General features: G+C 54.1%; 1 protein-coding gene across 1 annotated transcript in view; it reads right to left on the minus strand.

The window, feature by feature from the left end:
• SDK2 (sidekick cell adhesion molecule 2) overlaps positions 1-12,998 on the minus strand; it is a 272,507-nt gene that overhangs the window by 142,259 nt on the left and 117,250 nt on the right. Inside the window, exon 2 of the mRNA XM_082439834.1 lies at positions 10,609-10,768. Coding sequence (XP_082295960.1) covers positions 10,609-10,768 — 160 coding nt within the window. The remainder of the gene's footprint in view (positions 1-10,608; positions 10,769-12,998) is intronic.

A 12,998-nucleotide genomic window follows, 5' to 3' on the forward strand; every position in this document is an offset into this window, starting at 1 on the left:
GAATGAGGCCGGGGCCAGAAAGAGTAAGGTGGGGAGACAGGTAGACGGGATTCGGGATTTATTTGGTGGCTTTCAGGCCACCCTTTCCACTTAACAGAGCCGTCGATGACCAGACACCCTTCTGCATATTTGATCTCATGGACCTTCTCCACCCCTGGGAGGTAGCTACTCGTTGTATTGTTCCCATTTAACAGACTGGGCAACTGAGGCAGGGATGAAGTAGTTTGCCCAAAGGCATACAGTGAGTCAGGGTCGGGACTGAGATTCCCACTGAGGGGTTGCTGAGGCTGAACCTCGGAGTATCAGGTAGAAGAGGTGTGTAAGGACAGCACAGGTGGAGGAGAGAGGCGAGCAAAAGCACGGCGACGTTAAATAACAGAGACCATCAGGAAATCCGTCCTTCAGCCCATTAGTGCAGGGGGTGGGCGAGAGAAGAGGCTGGAAGGAGAGGCAGGACCAGGCATCAGCCGGCCGCCACCATCACGCTCCTCCCGACGTCCGCTTCTCACCCCCGTTTTGCCTCGAGGATCCCCTACACTCGGTGCCTCCTTCCCTGGTTCCTCAACTTGCCCATCCCCACTCTCCTTAGGTCACCGGACATCCGTGTCCCTAAATCTAGCCAAGAGCTGCAGCAGTTGACACAGTTGACCACTTGGTCCTTCTCGAAACACCCTCTTTCCTCCCACGACACCCCCAGTCTCCGTTTCCTTCCTCCGTCTTGGCCTCTTGGCCTCATTGCGCTGGGCTGACTGTCACCTCCTTTCTCCTGTCTACCTTCTGGGACCCTAGTGCTCTCTCCTCTGGGCTGGGTCTGCTCCCTCACCCTCCCCATCCCCATGGTTGTCATGGTCACGTGGACTCTGAAATCAAGACCTCCAGCTCGGGCTTTTCTTCTCATCCACTTGCCTGTTGGCCGTCTCGACCCGATGTCTCGCCAACCACCCACCACCATGCGCAGCGACGTCCCGCAAAGCCCCTGCTCTTCCGGTGCCTCCTTCCTCAATCGCCTCACCGCCTGCCTTCCTCCCTTTACTGGCCACGCCCAGCCGATCGAGTCCGTCAATTCCACCTCCCACGGAAGTCTCAGACCCATGCATTCCTCCCATCTCCACTGTCACCAAGATGGTGCAAGCCATCACCCGTTCCCACCCAGCTGCTGGGCTAAATATTTTTTAAATGGGCATCCGATTGTGTCCCTTCCCTGCGAAAAACCATTCAAGGGCTCCACACAGCTTTTCGCAGAAGATAAGAGCAGCCCAAGACAGAGGACAAGCCCCACCTTGGTCGGCCCGTCCACTTCTCCAGCATCTTGCCCTCCCTGGCCTTCGTTCGGCGCCCCCCGCCTCGACATGTGGGTGCACCGCTCCCTGGGCAACCCACCCGCCCGCCGCCAGCCCTGGCTTAACTCTGTGCATCCGGGTCTCAGCTGCCTCACTAACGTCTTCTCTGGCCTGTACTTTCCCTCAACAGCACTTATCAAAACTGGAGTCCCGTGAATTTCCTGGTGGTCCAGTGGTTAGGGCGCCGCGCTTCCACTGCAGGGGGGCATGGGTTCGATTCCTGGTCCGGGAACTAGGATCCCACGTGCTGGGCGGCATGGCCAAAAAAAACCCCCCAAAAAACAAAAAACAAAAAAAACTGGAGTTCATTAATACCTGTAGAATTATTTAAACCTGCTTCCCCTCTGGACTGTATGATCTATGCGGGCAGGGGTCTTCCTGTCTTATTGAACACAACGTCAGCAGCACCCAACACCTGCTGCGCCAGGAGAGCTGCCCCCCATTCGCTGCCCGGCCACACCCAAGGGCTCTTCCCTTCTCCGTTCAAGCTCGACGACTTCCAGAGGCTGCCCGAAACCTCTCTAGGATACTCTCTTGGCCTCCAGCACCTGCCGTGGCTCCTTGGTCCAGGCGCTTACGGGCCGTGAGTGCACACCTTGCCCCTTGGCTGGAACCAACATTTCTAAAGGGCAGCAGGAAGCGGGGCAGGTCTGGCACTGCCTTTGGTCTTGTCCTCCTTGCCTAGCTCCGTGCCAGGCAGGCAGAAGGTCCTAAATCTCCACCTGGTGAACGAATCAGCATCTCCTGATGTTTCTTCATCAGGCTTGGAGGGAGAAGACCTGGTCCATCTTAGTCCTATGACTTTGGGCCCCGGGTGGGGAGCTGAACCAGGAAGATGCATCCCTCATGTCTCTTCCCTTAGGAGTTGCTGACGTCCAGGGATTGAGAACAAGAACCTAGGTGAAAGTGGCCCTCGTGGGCCAAGCATGGGGTGGATGACCATCTGGAGTGTTCGTTATCAAGAGTCAATGTACGTGAAGCACTTAAAGCAGGGCTGGGCCATGCTACATTCCATATGTTAGCCGTGAATAGTTCCTCTGCCATGGTTTAGAAGAAAGCTGGGCCCCAGTGCCACTGCCCTGGCAGAGGACAAGCACGGCAAGACAGCTCGGAGCAGGGGGTGGGACACAAGCTTGGGGTCTGAAAGATCCTGGGTGAAACCTGGCTCTCCAGATCTGGCTGTGTGACCTTGGGCAAGTCGCTGGACCTCTCTGAACTGTGATTCCTAGCTATGAAGCAGAGATAATAATAGCACCAATCTCCCAGAACCGCTGCGGGGAAGAGCGTGGCTTGGTTCCTGGCACCCACGTGGCACGTGCCCTCTGGGAAGCCCACCAGCCTCTGCCTCCCTGGCCTCTGCTGTCTGCTCTCACTTCTAAGGGGAGGCCAGAGGAGAAGGCAGAGACAAAGCAGCTGGCACTGGAGTTTCTTTTCATCCTCTCCTCTGAAGGATTTCAAAGGCTGCAGCTGCTCTGCAGGCGTCCCCTGTTTAGTGACCACAGCCAGGGCCATCTCACGCGTGGGTCTCTGCCTCGACTGGGCTTTCTTCTCCCCACCACCGAGCCTGTGCACCTCCCAGATGCTACAGCTCCACCATAAAGGATGTCGGGCTGGCAGCAGGGCTGAGGACACAGAGGGGGCCAGCCAGACGCCCGGCCTGGCTCACCTGAGCTTCCCCTCCACACACCTGCCCGTCTTCCACACCCAGCAGGGCCCATCTGAGGCCTCGGGGGAGGGACTCAGCCTCAGCTGGTCTCACACCCACACGCTTGCCCCCCAGAGGGTCTGAGGGGCCCCCGGCTTCTTGCCTCTTGGGCCAGAGAACGACACACAGTGACAAAAGTGGGGCAGAAGGAACCCAATCGGGAACCTGTGTGCATCTGTGCAGAAAGGACAAAACGCACTCAGGTGACAGACCTCTTGGATCTGCCACTTGTTCCCTGGATGAGCCCAGCCACATTCTGGAACTTCTGTGAGCTTCGGGTTCCTCGTCTGCAAAATGAGGGTAATAACACTTGCTAGTGTTGCTGTGAAATGATGTATATTAAGTTCTTGAAACCGAGTGAGCCTGGATAAACAGTTTTTCTATGGATACGCATGCCTGATTGCATGTGGGAATCTGTGTGTGTGTGTGTGTGTGTGTGTGTGTGTGTGTGTGTGTATGGTCTGCCTAGCTGATTTGTTTTTCCTATTTGATTTTAAGTGTGAGAATAATTATGGGAGAAAGCATTACCCAGGCGGGACAAAATAATCTGGTTGAGGACTCTGCCAGGACGTGGTCACAAGGACGGGATGTTAATGACCATCCTCCTTCCTCCCCTACAGCCACTGCCTGACCTGCCATTTCTTGAGCTGCTGGGATAGTCCCCATGCATGCAGCCCTGGCTGGTGACATGGATGCAAACGGAGACTGACCTGATTCAACCTGGAGAGATGCCCCCCCATGGGAGGGAAGGGGGGTGGTGGGAGAGGCTCCAGAGGCAACAGAGAGGACCTGACCTTTATCTGAGTTACTAACCCACAGGGTCAGGAAGTCACACAAACACATCTATGTGCTTTGCACGCTCATAACCATTAAACGTGTACATGAGGCTTAAAGAATCATATATAACCAGAGCCCTGTGACCCCTTGGAGGGAGGTGTGCTCACCTGCACACGAGATTTCTGGCGGCTTTGTTATTTGCCCCGTTATTCTATCAAGATGACACCCTGTATAATCCTAACAGGTACCCTTTATTTCATGTCTGTTGCACCCGGGACTGGATTTGTCCCATTGAATCTCATTTAATCCTCACGATAACCCTCTAAAGTAGGCATTACTGTGCCCAGTTCCAAAGTGAGAAAACAAACTCAGGGTGGCTAAGTATTTCTGCCCAAAGTCACAGAGCTAGTAAGTGGTAGGAGTGTGATTGTATTCACGTGGGCCTAACCCCAAAGTCCAGGCTATTTCCACTCTGCCCCCATGGATGGATTCAGACCCACAAACTCCCCAGAGTCACTGGTACTCAGAAGGAGGCACTGGCTTTCCTTCTTGTAGATGTCTCTCTCTCTCACACACATACACACATCCCTGGCCCATTCTGGTACAGATCCCACTGAGAATAAACACCCTTGGAGACTGAATGGGAATGCAAACTTCTTCCTTTGGAGACGGGGTGGGAAACAGTTAAATTTACGGCAGTGTTTCCAATCTTCTTCTCACTCAACCTGCTGAGTCAATTCAGCCATCTTTCTGCCTGAAAATTGGATATTATCACTCGACTCAAAACCTGGGGTTTGGATGAGATAGAAAGTCCTCAGCGAAAAGCAGTGGTGAGAGAACCATAATGAGAAGCTGACCAATCTCCTACATGATGGGATTTTCAGTAGGCATTCATTCAAAAGGGGAAACGAACATTTTGTTGAGGCAAAAAGCAAGAAAGTGCTAGAAATCCAATGGGGACATGTCAAAAGGACTCAAGATCCAGCTTGAAGAAGCTCCATTGGCCAACTCTGGGTTACTACGAGTGTCCAAATAATGACGGGAATGGATTAAATTAAGAAAAATTAAATAGAAAAAATTATCCGTGAGTTTGTACTGATGCTAAATTATTTTAAAGGGGATGAGAAAGGAAAGATCTCTTTCAAGAAAGAATGCCAACTGGGCTTCCCTGGTGGCACAGTGGTTAAGAATCTGTCTGCCAATGCAAGGGACACGGGTTCGAGCCCTGGCCTGGGAGGATCCCACATTCTGCGGAGCAACTAAGCCTGGGCACCACAACTACTGAGCCTGAGCTCTAGAGCCCGCAAGCCACAACTACTGAGCCCACGTGCCACAACTACTGAAGCCTGCGCACCTAGAGTCCGTGCTCCGCAACGAGAAGCCACAACAATGAGAAGCCTGCGCACTGCAACGAAGAGTAGCCCCCGCTCGCCGCAACTAGAGAAAGCCCACGCACAGCAATAAAGACCCAACACAGCCAAAAATAAATGAAAGAAAGAAAGAAAGAGCCAACTAATATAAGTAAAAGGAAGGATGGAAAATCTGCTTATCACAACCACCTTGGTAATAATTGATTCAGGTAAGACTCATCAATGACTATTAAACCACTGGGTGGGAGATTCCTGGGGAGGAGAATATTCACAGAGTCTCAAGTTATCATTCAAAGGGGAGATGATACATCAATACCTGGACAAGGGAGAAATCTAGTGAACATCACCTTGACCAGTTGGTAAGACCTACCATCACCGATAATGGTGCAAACTGACTTAGGGTGCCTGTAATTGTGAAGCGTTGAAATGGATGTATATCTACATAATATTCTTGGAGGACATCTTGCAAAACTGGCTGAACTCTCAAAAATGTCAATGCCGTGAAAGATAGGAAAGAAAAATGAGCAATAGTTCTAGATTTAAGGAGTCTAAAGAGTCATGACAACTAAATCCAATGTGTGGTCCTTGATCAGATCCTGTATTGAACAACAACAATAAAAATGTCCACAAAGGATATAATTGGGACAGATGGAGAAATTTGAATGTGGACTGTGTGTCAGACAGTAGTATTATATCAATGTGCAATTTCCTGAGTGTGAACATTGTGTGGTAGTTCTGTAGGAAAATGCCTTGCTTTTAGGAAATTCTACTTAGGGGTGAATTGACATGATGTCTGCAACTAACTCTTAAATAATTCAGCAAAAAAGATGCGTGCATCTACGTGTGCACAGAATGAGCAAGAGAGAGTACAAATGATACAAAATATTAACAACTGGTGAATGGTAAAAAGGTATACAGGTGTTTACGGTACTATCTTATAATTCTTCCAAGATTTGAAAATTTTCAAAATAAAAAAAAAAGAAAGAAGGAAGGAAAAATACCTGCTATGAGCCAGGCCCTCACAGGAGGCAGGGGTGGTAAAGTGGACACAGGGGGCTACTGTCTGCCCCACCACCCTTTTCCCTTCTTCTGCTAAGAGCTCTCACCCTCCTTTCCACCACATGGCTCTAGTGTGGGGGCTGCCGCACAATGTCCTATGGCTCGGAGTAGACACATGATGCAGGCCTGGCCAATCACAGCACTCCATGCTGCTTCCCATCGGGATTGGTCAGGGCAGATCCAAGCTGGACCAATCAGAATCCTTCCCTGGGACTTTCTACATGGAACTCCTATGGGGAAATTCCTTCTACTCTGAAATCATGTGGCTGTGAGCCTGTGATTCCCAAACTTCTCAGTGTCACTCACCGCATGAGAATGAAGTCTGAACCCAGAGGTGGGCACAGCTGAGCAGCCCAGAGGGGAGAGGGCCTGGCAGTATCAAGTTCTTGGTTCTGAGATTCCTGGAACCTCCAGGAACCTGAGATTCCTGGAACCTCCAAGGTGCCTGAGGCTCTCACTTCATTCTGTGGTTTATTTGCAGGCTCTCATGTAAATAATTAGAATGCAAAGTATAATGGGATGTATTATGGACAGTCACAAAGGGCAGAGAGAAGCAGAAACGAGTGTGTGTGTGTGTGTGTGTGTGTGTGTGTGTGTGTGTGTGTGTGTTTGAGAGAGAGAGAGAGAGAGAGAGAGATTTATTGAGAACACATATGTGTACTATCAGGAGAGGCTTTCCAAAAGAGCTGGAACCCTGCAGGAGAGAGACAGAAGGTTCTGAAAGGGGCAATATTCCAAGTGCAGGGGACAGGACAGTTTGGACAAAGGCAGAAAAAAGGGCATGTGGAAGGAACTGTCCTGGGACCCGTGGTGTGAGGGTCCTGTGTGGTGGGAATGTGTTACCTCAGATGGGAACAGCAGGAGCTAAAGCAGGTGCTATCAGGAGCAGAACATGAAGAGTTCTGAAGGCCACACTGAGGAGTGCAGATCTTTCCCTGTGGGAACAGCTCATTTTTTAAAAAAATTAATTTAATTTATTTATTTTTGGCTGTGTTGGGTCTTCGTTGTGGTGCGCGGGCTTCTCATTGCAGTGGCTTCTCTTTGTTGTGGAGCACGGGCTCTAGGTGCGCGGGCCTCAGTAGTTGTGGCACGTGGGCTCAGTAGTTGTGGCTCGCGGGCTCTAGAGCGCAGGCTCAGTAGCTGTGGAGCACGGGCTTAGTTGTTCCGCGGCATGTGGGATCTTCCCGGACCAGGGCTCGAACCCATGTCCCCTGCATTGGCAGGTGGATTCTTAACCACTGCGCCACCAGGGAAGCCCACAGCATATTTTTGATTAGAGGAAAATCCTGACTGACTTGTCCTCGGGCACACGGCACGCCCCCTGCTGTAACAGCCAGCCTTTCTGGGGGTGAGGAGGCAGGAGGATGAGTTTCCCAAGTGGACGTTCATTTACGTCTCCCTGAATAACTTCCACCCAACCAAGCTCTGAAACGGAGCTTTGTTTTCTAGAACGTGCAGAGCAGAGTTAGCAGAAAGATGCTTAGGACACACACGGAGGAGGCGATGGCTTCAGTCTTTCTTCAACGCGAGGCAGTGTGGCGGATGGTAAAGAATTCAAGCCCTGTAGTCATTTGACTTATATGTGAAGCCCAGCTCAACAACTTGACCTTGGGTGGACTGTTTCATCTCCCTAAACCTCAGTTTGTTCATCTGTAGAATGGAGAAAACACTGGAACCTACTCATAGCATTGCTGGCAGGATTAAACAAGATGCTCTCAGCGCGCCCATCATAACGTCTGCCAGGTAATAAATTCTTTTTCATTGCCCATGACTGTTATCATTACCATCATCAACAGCTGCACCCTGACAACCACCTGGATGCCTCCAGGGGCAGGTTGCTGAGTGTGTCCAGAGGAAGCCCATTCCATCGCTGGGCAAGTCTGAACCTGAAGCCGAGCCAGAATCTGCTTCTGTGTAATGCCCACGCCACGTCCTTGCAGCCTCAGGCACCAAAAGAATGGCCGTGAACCAGACAAAGAACCAACTCTCCTCCTCCTCCTGGGTCCTGCCTCCAGCTCAAGTCAAGGGCAAGGACACCACCAAGAGCGTGGTGTGCCATCGGCATGCTCCTGGGGTGCCCATTCAAGCACGTTCCCCAGCCAAGCGGCTGCAGGGGCTTTTCGTGGACACTGTCAAAACTGCCCAGGGTGCCAGACAGCATTCAGGAAGGGCTCTGGGCCCCAGCTGAAAACCATCCCAGGGACCACCCAGGGAGGCCCCTCTGGTCTCCTTGTGGCTCCCTGGAGAACCGAGGCCCAGAGTGGCCAGCACTGGAGGGCCTCCTGCATCCTGGTCCAGGTCTCTCACCAACCACAGAGGGGAGGGTGGTCCTCCTGTCCCGGCCTCTCCTGCCCCCTCCTTTGCCAAAGTGGCCACTCCCACTGAAACCAAGCAGAACCTCGTGGGGCTCCTGGGCACCAAAGTCTTTCTGTGTCCCCCATTCCTTGTTTGTAGGGAATAGCCTTCAGCCTCCATGACCTTCCCTGAGTCCCAAAGGGCAGATCAGAACAGTTGCTAATCAGGGAAGGGAGGGGATGCAGAGACAAGGGAGGAGTAGTCAAGAAACAATAGTGCAGCCTTGGGTCACGTCCTGGTTCCCTCTCAAGGGGTACACATAACAGTATCTTTGAGCTCTTTACAGAACTAAAACCCCCAACAAATGGAAGATGAACTATTTGATGAAGCATTCTTCATTTCAGAGAGAAGGTCACAGTTTGATAACCTCAAGAACCACAGAAGCTCATCAAGAGGCCACCTGACGGGCCTCCCTGGTGGCGCAGTGGTGCAGGGGACACGGGTTCGAGCCCTGGTCCGGGAAGATCCCACGTGCCACGGAGCAACTAAGCCTGTGTGCCACAACTACTGAGCCCGTGTGCCACAACTACTGAAGCCCGCACGCCTACAGCCCGAGCTCCGCAACAAGAGAAGCCACCGCAATGAGAAGCCTGCGCACCGCAATGAAGAGTAGACCCCGCTCGCCGCAACTAGAGAAAGCCTGCACACAGCAACGAAGACCCAGCGCAGCCAAAAATAAATAATAAGTAAATTTATTAAGAAAAAAAAAGAAAGAGAGACCACCTGCAGCCAGATTAAAGGAGTGCAGGCCCTGCATACACCCTAATCTTATCTGTAACCCCACCCTTGAACTATTGCTGTAAAACTCCTCACCAAATCATCACAGGTTGGGACACAGTTTTTGAGGGCATGAGCCCACTGTGTCCCCCTTTGCCTGGCAAAGCAATTAAGCTATTCTTTTCTACTTCACCCCAAACTGTGTCTCTGAGATTTGGCACTGGTGCACAGAGGCCGAATTTTTGGCTCTCATCACCATCCCATCCAGGCCAGGGCTGGGGCAGAAGAAACCTGGGCATGGGGGTCACCCCAAACTCTGGCCTCCCTGCTTCATGAAGAAAAGGATGGTTTTCTGGAAAGGACCGATTCTCAAGCGATTAAATCCCCCTCCTCTCATTTGCATTCCTGTCCCTGGCGGCAGATTTGTATCAACATCCCCAGGGCAAGACAATCTTGTTTCCCCAACAAAACCAATTATGCACATCAGGCCTGGGGATTAATCACCAGGCACAGGGTCAGGAGTCAATAAAAAAGGCCTAGGTAGGGGGATAGGAGCAGGGGGAAGGAGAGCCCGGAGAAAGGCTGGAGGCTACCCGGCTTGGGGAGTAGCTGCCCCATTGCTCACTCTTCTAGTAGCAAACTTGCCCTCCCTGAGACCCTGTTTCTCTCTCTCTCTCTCTGTTCTCCCTTATCCCCACTTGGCAGTGTCCTGGGGAAGGAAGGGCAGCCCAACCCAGAGTCCAGTGCAAGGGCACAGCAGGGAGTGGAGATAAGACCAAAGGCCCTGGGGGTGGGTCCCGCCTCCATGTCCCCCCTGAATTGCCCTCCCAAATAGAATCTGTCCGCCCCTTACAGACCCCAGGTAGCTGCATGCCCTACCCCTCTGCTGGACCCAGGCCCCTCCAATAGCTCCCCCGAGAGAGTGGGGAGAGGAGGTGGGGATCTGGTCACAGCCGTGGCCACAGTCTAGCTGCTGGCAGCGGGCTCCGCTACCTCAGTCATCACCTCTGCCCCGTCCACAGTTGCCTGGGCCACCCTGTCTGGGCAGCTCGCCCAGCCCACCACCCAGCCATCTTCCGCTGGGTGCAGCAGGGCAGCGTCTTCTCACCCTGGGGAAGGGCGGCCTTGGCCCCCTACTTCTGTCACCCCAGCCTCCCAGCAACACTGGAGCAGGAGCTCCCCCACCCAAACTGCCACACGGCGCCCCTGCCCACTGCCCTGGTACCCCCTCAGGACACAGCAGGACCCTGGCAGCTGCGTGGGAAGAAAGGGGCGGCACGCTTGCCTGTACTCCAGAGAGAACTTGGTCAGCTCCCTGTCGTTGTGGAGCCACTTGAACTCCAGGGGCCAGCTGCCCTCGGCCATGCACGTGAGTACCAGGCGATTCCCCTCCAGGTGCACCTGCGTCCGCGCCGGCTCCGTCTTGAAGTAGGGGGCCACGTCATCTGCGGGAAACAGAGACACAACGTTGCTGGTTATCACTGGCTCACCTGCCTGCGGTTGCTCAGCTGGAGCCCTGAGGCCCCGAGGCAGACGGGGCAGGTGCAGCGGGCAACCTGCCGAGGTCACATGCCTGGGAAGAACTTGAACTCAGGTCAGTCTCACTTCAGGGCTTGTCTTCAGAGTGAGTTCTCCCGGCCACCCTCCTCCCAGACCCCACCAGGCTCACCACCACTGCTGCCACCCCTTACGCTCCAGTACCTTCCATCTCTCTCCCCTCGGGATCCCCATGCAGTCCATGCCCTTTGCTTCTGGTTTCTCCTTCCAGAGCAGAAGTGGGGGGGACGGGACGGCGCTTACTGCACTTCAGCCAAAGGGAATATAAATGTCACAAGGGAAAGGGAAACAGGGACACCTGCGCTGACAGAAGCGGCAGGTGATGGGGGTGTCCTGAGTCCTGCTTCGCAAGGCTGGAGGAAGCCCTGCAAAGGCATCAGGGGCAGAGCCCCTCCAGTGGGCCCCTCCACTGCCAGGCTGCTTGATCCTCCATCCCGGGTCCTGGGCCAGCCTGCCTCGGCCTCCCCATTCGCACACCAGGTGGCCGTCGGGGCAGAGGAAGTGGCACTGCTGGGCCGTGGGTGTGGGTCCAGCGGTTGCTATGCTCCCTACCCTAACCCTGTGACCTGACTCAGTCCAGCCAAGCACGAGCCACTCCCCGCAGCTGCCCTCGACGGAGACAATGCACTCCGGATCCCGGACTTCAGGGGACCACTCAGACCAACAGCTTTGGGTGGAAATAGAGGCCTTCTGCCCTCTGGCCAGTGGGAAAAAGGGCAGAAGTGAAACAGACAAGGGGGTTGACAAAAGGACAGGGAGAGAGGGGGGAACGGGGAGAGGGCCTCCGAGCCCATCACTGAGCAGACCTGCCCTTTAGGGGATGGGCTAGGCTGGCGGAGGAGCCAGAATCTGGAAACAACACAAGGGCTAAAGCACCTGCTAGGTTCTGGGCTGTTCCCGGGGCTTTAACATACGCTCATTTAAACCACACGCAAGCCCACAACCAGACAGGATCATAATTCACCTTTTAGAGAGCGGTTAGAAACCCGCCCAGGGTAACACAGCTGGAAGGGGAGGAGCCAGCCCTGCAGGTGACGGAGGGAGCGAGCTCCAGAAAGCACCATTCACCAGCTCACCCACTTATCACCTGGCGCTCACAGCAGCGCTCCCGTTGTGGTAAGGGATACGGCTCGGGGACCCCACGGCCACGTGCCGCTAAAGGGGAGTCAGGTCCAGACTTGCCAGACCCAAGTGCAAGCACCTTCCACCCATCACACTGTGCCCCGAGGGGTGGGCAGTGCTCAAAGCCAGGAAGCTGCTGGCAAGCCAGGCACCGGGCATCCCGACCTCCAGCCCCGTGGTGGGGGAGGGGTCCTGGCACCACATCCCGTCTGTGCTCAGCCTGCGACTCTCAGCTGCCTGGGCGTGGCCAAGCATTCATCTTTCTGAGCCTCAGTTTCTCCACCAGGAGACACGGGAAGAGAAATAGCCACCTTGATATCTCAAGGGTTCAATGAGATAGGAATCGTGAAAATGCTAGGTCCGTGCTTGGCCCAGAGTAAATGTTCTGCAAATGTTCATTTCCTTCCCAACATCAAAGAGTGGGTGTCCCCACCAGGGTGGGTGTCCCATCACCCTCGGCGCTGGCTGATGCCCCAGATACGCCTTGGTCCGAGCGCTAACTCTCCCCTGGGGGTCCAGAGGGTGAAAACCACAAGACACTATTCTTTTGGCCTAAGATATGGAAGAGGAAGGGGCACATGTCAGGAGTCGGGGAGGGGGTGACTTCAAGGGTGGCAGGGACTGAATCAAGACGCGGCCCGGCAGGCTGGTCGGCCCACTGGGGGCGGGGGCATCGGGGCCCCTCCTGCATCACACGTTGAATCTCTGGAGCATCAGTGGGGCCTCACCCTCAGATTTAACCAGAATTGGGTACCCTTGGTTTTCAGATAAGGCTCAGCACCTGTGACAAAGCCTCACTCTGAGCTTACACACAGACTGACAACTCAAGACAAGCCGTAACGCAGGTCTGGGGCCCAGGTCAACCTGCGGGCTGCACGGCACCCCCATCCCCTCTGTCTCCACTGGGGGCTGCATGACTGAGTCTTCCTTGAACCCCATCCCTGCTACTGACCCTCCCCGTGGGGGCCACTGGAGGGCAGGCCCGGGGGTGGGCCA

This window comes from Balaenoptera physalus (assembly GCF_965194825.1).
Source record: "Balaenoptera physalus genome assembly, chromosome: 20".
In the NCBI taxonomy this organism is placed as follows: domain Eukaryota; kingdom Metazoa; phylum Chordata; class Mammalia; order Artiodactyla; family Balaenopteridae; genus Balaenoptera; species Balaenoptera physalus.